At 36.7% G+C, this 14,322-nt stretch overlaps 1 protein-coding gene across 2 annotated transcripts in view; it reads right to left on the bottom strand.

Annotated features, from left to right (window-relative positions):
• LOC121426033 (plexin domain-containing protein 2-like) overlaps window positions 1-14,322 on the bottom strand; it is a 72,401-nt gene that overhangs the window by 33,558 nt on the left and 24,521 nt on the right. For both annotated transcript variants that reach the window (XM_041622161.1, XM_041622162.1), the window contains exon 5: window positions 2,837-2,959. In XM_041622161.1, coding sequence (XP_041478095.1) covers window positions 2,837-2,959 — 123 coding nt within the window. The remainder of the gene's footprint in view (window positions 1-2,836; window positions 2,960-14,322) is intronic.

The following is a 14,322-nucleotide window of genomic DNA, read 5'->3' as shown; positions in this document are numbered from 1 at the left end:
TTGTCTATTACCATTTCGTCTAATAACCAGTTGGTCTAAGACCCATTTTCTTTTCCTTTATTTGGCACAATTTAGTTTAATTAGACAAAATGGTTTATGAACTAAATGGCTATTGGACCAACTGGTACTATAAGACAGAATGGCATAAGACTAAATGAAAGTAGACCATATGGTGAGTGGACGAACTGATGGTAGACCAAATGATAGAAGAGGATATAGCAATTGGACGAATTTGCATTAGATGCATTGGAAATAATTATGGTGGTATGAATGCATTGAGTAGTTATTACATGTAGTGTGATTATCCTTAAAGTGGGTCTACATTGTATATCGCAAGGTTACACTGCTCAGAATGTTGCACTATGGGTAAGGAACCTGGCCAGATATGAGTAGTTAAGGACTTGAGGGGTGCTTTTGAGGCTGCTGCTTTGCATCTACTTTAAAGTAAATCTGCACAACTGAACCTGTTTATAGGAGAGCATATTGATCCGATGAAGATGTGAAAACAGTATCTGTATATCGCAAACATATTCCCTCTCTGGCACAAATAAATGTACATGTACATCTGAAAAGATGTCCCTATCATTTATAACTGTAGATATGCCCACTCTTTAATTGAAAAAAAAACCCCTGACCATAGCACCATTGTTTGCCACACATTAAGAATTTTTGAAAGGTTTTACATCTACACAGAACTGAACAGGTTTAAAGTTGATTTGAATGAGCAAAGCTCTTCAGACTAGACTTTAGAACCAAATGCAGTTGCATAACAAATCATTGGATATTCAGGGAAACAACTATGTCAAGATATTCTGCTATTACTTTAATAATGCAGTACCAAAGTTTTCCATTTTTCAATTTTACCATTTTTGATACCATACATGTACATGTTTTTTGGTAAAGCATCATGAAATATTTCCATGTCTGAGACTGTATCCCAAGTGAATCACTTCATGGGGGCCCAAGATATGAATTCATGAAAACATTATAGCCTCACTGAAATCAATTTACAATATCATTATCCAGGGGTGCATCTCATATCAAGCTGTTCGTAAGTTAAGAGCGACTTTAAAAATGAGTGGTGAACCTTTCTTGTACATGCTACATGTACACCAGTGAACATTAATGGTGAATAGGCCTATCATACCATAAGAAAGGATCCCCAGCCGTTCTTAAAGTCGCTCTTAACTTTAATACGAACAGCTTTATGAAACACCCGCCTGGTTCTTAATGCTACAAACCAAGTCAATATAAACATTGACCTCATTGGGGCTAATTATGCATTCATGAGGTTACATTTTATCTTGGGACCCCAATCTGGGATGAGCGCATATTTCATCATGCTCTACTGACACATGGTATCAAACATGCTCAAACATAAAATAGGTTTTTTATTGCATCATCTATCTGTTACTCTACGTGGGAGATAAAATTTCAAACCCATCAAACTCTTCTATTAAAGAGAGCATATCAAAATCAACAGAAGTGAAACTACTCATATAAAAACCATTTTTTTCTTCAGGTGCAACTGCTCATGCACTATAAAGATGAGAAGCAATTTGAGCATTGAATTTGGCATCGCTTTTACTTTCTCCAACAACGTCTGTTTGAAGAGAGAAGGGAGGAGAGAGAGCCACCTGCATTTCCATGTAAACATACAAAGGGATGTTCTCTCAACGTCAGTTGTCTTGGAAACGAGGTACCTCGCTTTGCGACGGTTCCTTGTAGTACCAGTTCCACATGTTTGCTTTAAATGTGACTATCCAAAGTGCAATAGGTTTCATCATTATGATGAATTTTTATCAAAGAATAACATGGATTCCACATTACTAATCCCACTGCAGCACTCGCATCCTTTGGCAAGGAGCTCATCTACATTTGCCACTCTCTACCCAGGTGTAGTAAATGGCTCCCCGGTAGAAAGAAATTTCTTGAATGCTCGATCGCCCGACCATGGTTGCCTTGCCAAAGCCAGGGTAATAGCATGTAGTGCTTTTTATAATAGAAATTACATTATTAAAGCACGTATATGTTGTATATTGCGTTTGTACTGTGCATGTACACGTACTACTTTCGATTAGGAGGCTAATGTATGGGGCACATCAAAATTTATACATTACAGGAGTGTTTACACTTTAAAATACATTAATGTACATAAAACACTTTTATGATGATTGACTAATAATGATGAAAACCATTTGTGCAGTGTGACTTTATCATTTTAAAAGGCATAGGCTTTAGCCACACTGTATGCCACATGATCATCACAAAGAGGCCGTTCTCACTACGTTCCTAAAACTAGTTTACTGGAAACTAGTTTAACGCGTAGTGAGAACGGTCGAAGCGGTCTTGGAAGCGATCTTCCAAACCAGTTCGGAACAACACCTCGCGATGTAGTTTTCAAGATCGCTTCGCCTTGGTAAACTGGTTTCAGCAGAAGTGCATGAGGACACAACCGTTCTTCGGGAAGCGATCTTCGGACATTTTTAGCGCGCTACTCCACATGACAGGTGTAGAATGCCTACACTGCGGTTTCGAATTTCGCGCGAAACGTGTCACCCAACTGAGAGCATTTCCATAGCAACAAGATCGCTTTATGTAAAGTGATTTTGAAAACCACTTTCATGTGATCAAGTCGAAGTGGGAGCACTAGCAAAGCGATCTTCCAAACTGGTTTTCTTAACCGGTTTCCAGTAAACAAGTTTTAGAAATCCTAATGAGAACGGCCTCAAAGTTGCTGGAAAAGACGGGTCTTTTAATCACGATACGTCCGAGATGCAGTTTGATGATATGACATGAACAACTTTAATATGAAGATTAAACAAAAAAAACTTACCATTATACCCATACTTGATCCTTGATGATGCGTTCAGACTAGGATCAAAGTTTCCCATCAGAGGGGCAATGTACTGGGTAGCAGACAAGTACTGATGGAAGAATGTACTCAGTGATAAAAACCCTGCAAAAACATAAATTGAAATAGTTATGATTATTATAATTCAAATGAAAAGCTTTTGAAATCAAAGCTTTACTACTTGAAAATGGTTTAAACATCAATCATACATTTACATGAATTAAAACACTTATCTGAAATTTCCATTGTGAGTAACTGTATCTTGGGAAGGTACATGTACATGTATAATTGTTTGTTTAAAACTTATCAGAGCCAATAATTGAAAAAAATATATATTTCTCAGTAGTCTGTTCTGGTAAAGACTGTTCATAAAAGTATCATGCATTTCTTTCACACTGAATTTGCCTGAAATCTGACAAACCTAAAAAAAATCAATATACGTAAATGCCTCAAATATCTATTTTAAGTATTTCTAACACGGAAACATATTGTTTGGAAACAATAGACTACCAAACAATATTCAGCACTCATTCTTCCAACAACTGTTATTCTTTTTATGTTGGTTTTGAATTTTTCTCAGGATGAAATGAGTTTCAGAGGGCTTTTCCCTTTAAAGCCAACCTCTTGTTACAATCGCCCCCATCCAACATCAGCCGCACAATTTAATAAGAAACCACAGCTGTCAGGCTACATGCACAATCATTAGGGAGTTTCTAATAACATTGAAAAATAGTGGTAAACCTGAGGCCTTAATACTGAATTCTGAAAACTCAATAAAAACAGTAATTCAATGAATTCAGACTACTCTTGAAAAGCAGTAAAAATGTCAAACGTGGAAAAGTTCTTGTATTGTCAAGTTAGGCTTTCAATAGCGAAGGCCATAAATCATACTGTATGCAAAAGCAGAAATACTGTAATATGAAATTATGTGATACAAACAGACATAATGTACATCATCTTTCTAATGCTTTGTATTCAGTGTTAATCAAATTGATGCTAGGTGAGAAACAAAGCAGGAAATGATACAACTTTGAAATTGTCATGAGAGTATTTTGCCCCGAGATGAATCATTAGTAATCAAGTAATGGATCACAGAGTAATGCATTTTGTATGAATAACAAAAACAAAAAAATAAAGAAAATAATTGATTGAAATCCATTCCCAGTGCTGACAATTTTTTTTTTAACAACGGCTGAAAACAATTTTCATAAAAAAGGATTACCTCTCAAGTTAAACAGGGATTCGATTTTAAGGCGCGCGAGAGCGATCGCGCGCTACATGCGCGCCTTAATCCATTTTTGGTAGCGCGATTAATAGCGCGCCTCGCGATCGTTGACCTGCGCGGAAATGCCTAAAGTCGCCCTCGAAATCACCCAAAATCATGCTTATTGCCGAGTGAATAACAACTCAATATGCTCGAGCTCCGCTTACCATTTAAAAATAATCCAAAAACCAACACTCAAAGTCATGAATAATCCTTAAAAATAGCGCGAGTAGCGCAGTTTCAAATGTCGACGTTGCGTTATTTTTTCTGTACCACGTATTTCCATACACATGGTACCAACTACGGAAAAAAAAAATCAATGCAACGGTCGGGAAACAGTTGCATGTATAGGGGTCCATTATGATTACCACCATGTGCAATTTCGAATGCACATATTTCACCTACAGATATCACGATTCTGTGATTGAATAATTCGAATTACACAGGAAATAAATCCCGAGACTTGTAACCTAGCATTGGTGAGTTGTCATTCGGCTTTGCTTTTCAAAACGGCTTAGGCCTATTAACTTCCAAAATAAGTTACCTTATTTATTAATTATGACTAAAAAATCATTTATTTTCTTTTCTAGGGGATGAGGTATTATATCAGACAATAAATCATCAAACAAAGCTCCATCTATTTTACAAGGCTGGCGGCAGGCTCACGCATTGGCGCTTTTACTAGCTAGCCAGTTAGAGCTCTGTCTCTGCCAGAGCTCTGGGGGACAATTCACTCAGTAAAGGCCTCAGTGATGGTGATTTTCTGTTTCAGACAGAGTTTACATTTCATGAATATTATTCAAAACTGCCAATAAAGTTTGATGATTTCTTCATTGTCATGTATATTTAAGTTCTTAATGAATACATTCTCACCGAATTTAGACTCCCCAATAGAGAAATGAAATTTTCATGGAGATCTGCGTTTTCAAAGAACTTCAGGAAAAGTTAGGGGATGTGGGCCTTTATTACATGTACATGGCTGAGTACAAGGTATTGTACTGGAATAGATGGAGTAGAAATTAGATATTGAATTCATTTATATCCAAGTCCAACTCACAGTCACACACACACGCACTCACCCACACACACCCACATCCACCCACACACACCCACATCCAAGATTCTAAGCATGAAAAATAACTTTAAAAATCATACAATATTGAACAAAAATTAATAATTCATTAACAAGTGAACAGGTATATCCAAGTCACACACACACGCACTCACCCACACACACCCACATCCAAGATTCTAAGCATGAAAAATAACTTTAAAAATCATACAATATTGAACAAAAAGTAATAATTCATTAATAAGTGAACAGGTATATCCAAGTCCAACTCACAGTCACACACACACGCACTCACCCACACACACCCACTCACCCACACACACCCACATCCAAGATTCTAAGCATGAAAAATAACTTTAAAAATCATACAATATTGAACAAAAAGTAATAATTCATTAATAAGTGAACAGGTATTCCTCAAAATACAAAAAATAGCATTTAAAAAGAGCCCCCGAAATGCAAAAGTAGCCCCCGAAATTTGCCCAAAAAATTTAAAATGGAGCCCCTGAAAAAAAAATTGTTAGTTACTCAACTTTAAGCCAAAGTCAAACCTAACTCAAACAGGTTTTGATAACACACAATCTAATTACAAAACATTGCAAAACAATTACAAATACTTCCTTTGGTTGTTGATTGTAACTTTATAGTACATACATTTCCTCCATCTGTTTTGTTAATTGGACAAAAAGCTCCCCTTGTATGTTGAAGAAGAGCTTTTTGCAGTGCTCCTCTACCGCTCTCCTTAAAAGATCTAGGAGAGCTATTTATTGCTCCCCTCATAATTATAAAACTGAGTCCCTGAATGACAATTATTATTTTCTCCATTCGCTTTTCTGTTCTTATAAAGTTTTTTTTTCCTTTTTCTATACTTGTAACCCACCCCCCCCCCCCCGAAACAAAAAAAGAAATATTTGACAGTGAGGAAAATATCTGTGGACAACAAGTATTATATGTGTGTGTGTGTTTTTTAATTGTATTTTCATTAATAACATTCACATTAATTTTATATGTACATGTATTTAAGTTTGGTATATGAAAATCACAAATGATCATGAATATATTGGGAGCTTTGCTGGATTATGAATTAATCATAAATATGTAGTATTAGACATCAAAACACAAAACAATGAACAAAGACAATGGTCACCAAAGTAATTTCCAGAATAAAACCCACCATTGTTTGGCACTGTTTCTGCCAAAAGGCGACAAATTCTAATCTCCAAAATTCAAAATGTTGAGTGTAGCTTAATACAAAATGCTCTTTTAAAAAAATAAAAAAACATGGCAAATGGTGGCAACATCATGTCTGAAAACAATCAACAGGAGGGGGGGGACTTGCACAAATTGGTGGTAAGGGGGTGGTACTTTGATGACCCCCTTTTTCAGACCTAATTTTCAGTTCTGTAGATACTCCAAATGACAAAAATTCCATTCAGAAGCCGCCCCGCTCGCAAGACCCTTGTTTGTTACGAAACATCTCAGTTCCCTAGCCCTGCCAGAGTGAGCACCATCGTATGCGAGAGCTGCATGCACGGATTCACAACTCCCTCCGCTATAGCAGCTCCATGCCGCTAATGCCCACATATATGTACATGCACAGCGCTAGCGTGCACCATACCCACTGAACAGCGATCCCGTTCCGTAGACCCTGTTTTTCACACTAGCTGACCGCCCGGTATATATTGTGTTCCCAAGAACCCATATATTACCCTTGTGATCATCAGTTCCTTAGACCCCCATTTCAGGGTTTACATGAGGCACCTCCCCATCAAAATATAATTTGAGTGCCCCCCCCCCTCCCCCCCAAGACAATCTCCTCCATCGTGAGAGAACTCTTTCTAGGAAAAAGAAGTTTGCCTCTTATAAAGGCCTATTAAAATCAAGCAGTATTTCTGAGCTGTCTTGAGCATTTTTTTTTTATTTTGAGAAACAAGGAACGTTTTAACTTTGCAGCAATGATAAGAAGTATAAATATCAATGCAAACAACAAAAATTATGATTACATGGCTCCACTAAAAACCAATGAATATATTGCATGAATTGAAAAGTATGAAGAAAAAAAACCTTAATTATGAAAATATTACTACATAACTGTACATGTACATAAATGATCAGGCTACATCAAAAACCAATGAATATAAAGTATGAATTTGCGTCATTGGCAGGAATCTTTTATACTCATCAGCAGATAAGAATTAGTTGCGAAGCTTGAAGTGAAGTTCACTCTGATGTCAAGTAGTCTACAGGCACAGACTCTGATTGAAGCTTTGATCTCCATAAGTGGGTCTTGAGACAAGGTTAGTAACAAATACAACTTGTGAATATTCACTACTGAATGATATGCACCATAGAAACTACCAATATTGTTGTTTCAAATGAGGAGACCTTCTACATCCTCGTCAGGGACCTACATGTAAGGCTGCATATTCAGACCATTTTCCTTTAGGAAAAATTTCGCACAGTAAACTATATGTCCAGATGGTTCTTTCTTTGCAGATAATTTACAGAAAAATATTGAAAAAGAAAAGGATTATGAATTCAAAGGTTTTTAATTTTGTGACACCGCATGCCAGCAGCACCCCCACATGAACAATACATGACATGAATTTCACATTGAAATACTGTTTTTAAATGGTTCTCAGTATGTAATGCATGGTGGGTATGTGCCGCAGAGGGGACCCCCATTTTTACACTCAAATTTCTGTTTTTTGAAAACATTTGTAGTTCCGAGGACCCTCCTTTTTACAATAAGCCCACTCCAAAGGCCCTGACTTTTTGTCTCGCCTGTGGCACATACCTACCACTTTTTTGGTTGAGTACCCCCCCCCCCCCTCCCCACCGGTGATTAGCATTTGTGTCAGAGACACTGGGTTGAGTTCATTGTCTTGCTTAATATGGAAATTCAAAAACATTCCCAAGGTCTGTTCTCCATATATAGTGTAAATTACATCCTATTACCATGTAACCTTATCATACATGCACATGCCTGATAAAATAGCCTCAAGGATATTCTTTTAAATTATTGCGACATTAAACATCTGCCCCCATGGGGTATATTTTGTACATCCCCAAATAGGAAAGTTGCAACTCCCACTTCGTGTAAACATAGTGGAATTCTAGATGAAATTAATGAGCTACCAAGATATTGTTTAGGCCTACCAATAATGCAATTTTATGAATATGTTGTGGCAATACAGCACACGCAAGGGTGTGCGACAAGCACGAAGCAGTTGCACCAAGTGAATTCTCATTATATTATGAATCCCCAAGATGCCTACATGTACAGGTGGTTTTGTCACTTTTTACAGAACCATTTTCTTTTTAATAAATGTGCATTAATTATTTTATAAAACTGGATGGCAGAATGAATTTGAGGTGGATAGTTTGTTCAAATCCCTCCAAATTTGCTAGTATCTACTCTCTGCATGCAAGACAAAAATAAAAAGCTGACAATTTCACCAAAATCAGATGTTTATGTTAAAAAGAAAATTCTGAAGTTTTGCATCTGCACAATGCACATCCAATATTGAAATGTGCATGCCAATGATGTAAAACCATTTTGATCCCTCCCTAAAATGTAAAATAGCCTTTATTGTATTAAACTTTAAGTATGAATATTGTCAAAGTCTGAAAAATTTGAAATAATGTACAGTTCATACCATACAAAAGATATAATGAGTAAGTGACATTGTCAACTCACTATTACTTGTGCATATTAGCCTCAGCTGTTTTGTGAAAATAAGAGATATTTTAAAATGTCATAACTTTTTTTATTTTACATATGATTTTGATAAATTCTGCATAATTTTTGTTTGATTTGTTTTTAACTCTTCAACTTTTTGTTGGGATGGACTTGGCCTTTAATTAGCTCTTTCTTCATACTGTTGTACATGTATGTAAGCTACGCCTCATTTTTGTACATTTTTTATATATTGTCTTTGTAATTAATCTTGAAACTATTTTCAAGAGAAAAGTCATGTACATGTACAGGCTGGTACATGTATGATCCTGCTACCTTCACTGATTTTTATTCACGGTATTTCTACATATTTCTCAAAATTCCCTTTCTCTACAATTCTGTCTGCAAGCTCTCTCCTTTTCTCTCTCCATTCTTAAGCATTCTGTTTAAATGATGATAGGTCCCTTTCTCACTATTCTGCCATACTTGTACTTTGGCAAAAGGAAGCAAGTATCATTTGTTGCAAACGAGCAATGTACATGTACGTTCGTCATTTTATAGGTGTCAATGCAATATAAGAGCATATTTTCTGCAATATCTTTCCATAGAACGATCATTTCTTCCCAAAATTTTGCCTGAACGTGCAACATAGAAACTACAAAGGGTGTTTTAGAAACAACAATAACTCACATTTAACTGATGTGTCACTAGCTTCCTTTTGTCAAATACCCTTTTTAGACAGGCTAAAATTTCCTTAACCCCGTACTATTGGTGGGGCTAAATGGCAATTTAGCCCCACCTATAGTACGGGGTTAAGCTTAGCCCACTTTCGTTTTACACAGCGTTTTTGCAAAGTGGGCTAACCCCACCTATAGTACGGGATTATTTGGCCCTGCAAAAAAGCAGGGTTATCCCACCAATTGCGGTGCTAAGAGCAATAGTACGGGGTTAAGATCGCATGTGTAAAACGAAAGTGGGCTAAGCGCTCCCATTCATGCCCGCAACAGAGCCGGCCCTGTTGTCCAATCAGAGGTAAGTATAATGAATATTCATGAACAGCGATCACGGCGATGAAAAAAAGGCGCGCGCCAGAAGTCAGCGATTTTGGATATGACCCGAATGACCCCTCAGTGCGCTTGTGAATATTCATGAGCTACCAATAGTCCGGGGTTAGCGAGTTTCGTGTGTAAAAAGCAAGCATTCCTTATCGGGGTTAGTAAAAACAATTTGGCATGTGTGAAAAGGAAAATAAATAGTACGGGGTTAAGGATAGTACGGGGTTAGCGATAGTCCGGGGTTAAGAAAATCCTGTGTAAAAAGCCTAAAAGTTGGGCAGTATATTGTACATTTTGTCTCCGGTGGTTTCCAACCCATTAATTTTCTCCACTCTATATCTCATCTACTTGCCTCGTCACATGCTTAGCGATATATTGGTCCTGCTTTTACTTGTATTCCCTCCCAATTCAATAGGGCGGACCTCACTTTTTAAAATACACATAAATTTCCCTTCCCCAAGCTCTCTCTTTTCATCGCCCCTCCCTCTCTGACTCTTGCTTTCCCTCTCCAAATGCCTTTCTGGCCACCTCCAACGCCCCCTATACCTTTTATTTCATTTTATTTATTTATTTATTTTTTTTTTTGGGGGGGGGGCAAAATTGACCAGGGCCCCCATGCAGTTTGCTTCTGCCCCTGCCCCTCTCAATCTCATCCTCCTTCCCAGCCCTTTATTCATAAAATCAATTGATATTTTGATTATTAAATAAAATCACTACTGAGACCATCCAAAAAAAAAATCATGTTTCTTTCGGCTGGCAGGTACCAAACCAGCCTGACTATACTATGGTTGCCCTGCGGTAACCATTAGCCTGTAAAAACAACTATCGTAGGGCCATGTAGACATGTAATCTGTTTGAAATGATTTGGACAATTGAGTAGTATACATGTTCACGAGTGCCGCTGATTATCTAGCAGGGCAGTTACAAACAAAAATACAATGAAGGTTGAATATATCGCATACTTTCGTAATTCCGAAGCTTTGTTATTCCGAAGGTTCGTAATTCCGAAGGTTCGTTAATCCGAAAACAAAATGAGGTTCGTAATTCCGAAGGTTCATTTCCAAAAACGAAATGAGGTTCGTAATTCCGAAGGTTCGTTAATCCGAAAACGAAATGAGGTTCGTAATTCTGAAGGTTCGTAAATCTGAAAACAAAATAAGGTTCGTTAATCCGAAAATTAAATAAGGTTCGTATTTCCCAAAATGAAATTAATTCATTTTGGTAACAAGAACGGTGCTGTTCTTGCAAGATAATAGGATATTATGCAATGATAAACTAACGAACGATGATATGTGTGTGTTGTGGCCAAAGCATGTATTGATTTAAGAATAGGCGCCCGGATCAAACATACGCTTAATTTCGATTTTATCTGACAAATGCTGCCCAAGCAAATGGTTTAAAGATGCAGCTAGGGGATTAAGTGTGTTGGTCGTTTGCGAGTAACCTCCAGGTAATAGGATTTGTATTGGAGGGGATGTCATTTTTAATAAGAGCTTCTCCTGAAAATTAATCTAAAATGTATACTTTAAATAAAGCATTTATTTTGAAAAAAAAATTTCCCATTTTGGAAAAATAGCATTTCCCTATTATTTCTTTAGGGGTACACAAGTGCCCCCTGCTATCCCCCCCCCGATCCAACTTTCGCCAATGGGGGGGGCGAATTTTTTTCACCCATAATTTCCCGGATCGGCAGCTTTAAAGTTGATTTTTTTGTCTGTTTTTTTGAAAGGGTATTCCTAATAGCCAATAATTATTATAAAATAAAGTAACTATGTAATAATATCATAAGCCCTTGTGAAATTGGTGAAAATATCCGTTTGCACCAAAATGCCCTTTTTGGCATATAAGTGCACTTAAATCAATACATGCTTTGGCCACAACAAACACATATATCACCTTTCGTTAGTTTATCATGGCATATTCCTGTTATCTTGCAAGAACAGCACCGTTCTTGTTACCAAAGTGAATGAATTTCATTTTCGGAAATACGAACCTTATTTAATTTTCGGATTAACGAACCTTATTTCGTTTTCGGACTTACGAACCTTCGGATTAACGAACCTTATTTCGTTTTCAGACTAACGAACCTTAAGAATAATGAACCCTATTTCGTTTTCGGATTAACGAACCTTTGGAACAACGAACCTTATTTCTTTTTCGGATTATCGAACCTTTGGAACAACGAACCTTATTTTGTTTTCGGATTAACGAACATCGAGGTATAGGCAATTTACGTGTTTCGGAATTACGAACCTTCGGAATAAAGAACCTTCGGAATTACGAAGTGTAACCGAATATATTTCTTAGATTTTTTTCTTCATAAAAGTGTATACTGCATTCAATGCAAATAAACACGGAGTTCAAGTTAAAACCAGGATACCATGGGTACATTGTTGGAATCTGCTTTCAAACCTTCTTGACTTAATTTCTGCAGCTGTGAGCCTCAGATGACCTCTTAATTCCGACATCAAAGTTCCCTCACTACCTCTAAACATCGTCTTTCCATGAAAAACTGCCTCAACCGGCGGAAAAAAAATGATGAATTGGTATCGAGCGAATGAATCTTTCATGTGTCTCAGTAGTCCTCTAGCCTTTCAGGGCAAACACATTAGTGAAGCACCGGGAGAGATATAACTTGTTTTTATCGACGATGTCCCAAAGAAAAACGATTATCTTGCATCGTACTGTATGTCAAAGAGAAAGATACCCAATTCAGATCCTTCATCAATGCCCTTGAACACTCTCCTTCATAATTCTGTGTAAAACAGAAAAAAGCTCTTTTCGTCTCATTATCTGCTCCTAGCAAACAACAAGGTGGCATGCTTTCAGCTGGGAGCCATGCATGTGTCACTTAATATCATTTTACAGAAGTGTGCTTTTGTCACGTAGAGACGTGGTGAACTTTATAACAAACACCACATTTAACATGAAAGAGAAGCAAAAATAATGCTGATGATGTATTCAATCTAAATTTTCATCCAGTGGAATGACATTTAGAAGTAAAAAAATGTGGTTGGTTTTGTAATTCATAATCAACAAGGGAAAATCCCTTTATGACTTTGGTCTTGTTAGACTTTTGAACCCTGGACTTAGATTTACATCAAAAGATTTGAATTGAATCATTTGTGATCGAAAAATAAATCTTTAAGAATTAAATATAAATCTATAATTTGGTTCAGTCACTTACCACAGGGCACAGTTGAGTGAAAGTTACTGTGTGTAATAGCTTTGCCATCCAATGGTAGGCTTAACAGCCAATCAAAATCAAGCATACCAAGAAAATTACCATTTTATGGCGAACCATAGCAGTAATTTTTATTCAATAGTACCCAATATTTATTTTAACTAACTGTAATAATATGCAGTTTCAATTAATAATGATTGAGAATGGCAACCTAAAATGCTGAAAAAATATTTTGAAGAGTAATTCTGTCATCCTACATCCAGAGATCTCACTCAAATTGGCTAATTTTATTTTGGCATACTGCCCAATAAAAAAAGTTTAAAAATTGATGAGAATTCCTGAAAAAAAAACATCTGTGAACACTCTCAGTCTCCAGCATTGAATGCATTAGGAACCATTCTATTTTTTCATGATTAAAGCTTTAAAAACAAAAACTTCTTGACTCAAAATTAACACGAAAACACCCTAAAAGTACACATCAGACAAGAGCTACATGTAGATGCATCTCTGTATCACACTGAGTATTAAAATTACTTATTTTTCCTTCAAATATTTGATATCTTTAATCATGTTAATAACGTAATGCTCATATTGTGTCAGGATTTTCAGTTAATAAACTGAAGATAACAATTTCTAAGATATTCTGAAAACTCGAAAAATAATTCCCTTTTCCCTATTAAAGACATTATCCCTCTCCTTCCCTTTTGGTCCATCTGTCTGCCCCCTCTTTCTTTTTCATTCTCTTTCTAATTGAGCTATAAAATCCTTTGCTTTTAATTAGCTAAATTTAGACTTAGATTTGTCACCTTTCCCCTTCTAAGAACGATGAAAATGATGGCGCATATCTCCATTACTTTGAATTTAGATTAGCTGAATTTTATCTGCACATCTCTTCTTTCATCTGCTTCATTGGCAATTAAGAAATGTCATAGATCGTATGCAGTCCCTGGTGAAGGACGAGATGATATTGGCAAGCCTCTGTAGCTTCAAGCGGATCTCTCTCTAAATCCTCGAGAGATTTCCGTAATTGAGAGGAAAATTTCGAGATCTGTTGAGGTAGCGAGTGTTACAAGAGGAAAGGATCAAGAAAGGACATTTGAGAAATCAAGTATTATATGCCATTCCATTTCAAGAAGGTAAGATGGGTCCAACGCATGCCTGTATCTGAAGCATATGTACATGTACATGTATGTGGATACCGGTAGATGAAATCT

Source organism: Lytechinus variegatus, chromosome 13 (genome assembly GCF_018143015.1).
Source record: "Lytechinus variegatus isolate NC3 chromosome 13, Lvar_3.0, whole genome shotgun sequence".
Lineage (NCBI taxonomy): Eukaryota > Metazoa > Echinodermata > Echinoidea > Temnopleuroida > Toxopneustidae > Lytechinus > Lytechinus variegatus.
Note: the sequence above shows the minus strand (reverse complement) of the source record. Positions and strands in the feature narration are given on the sequence as shown.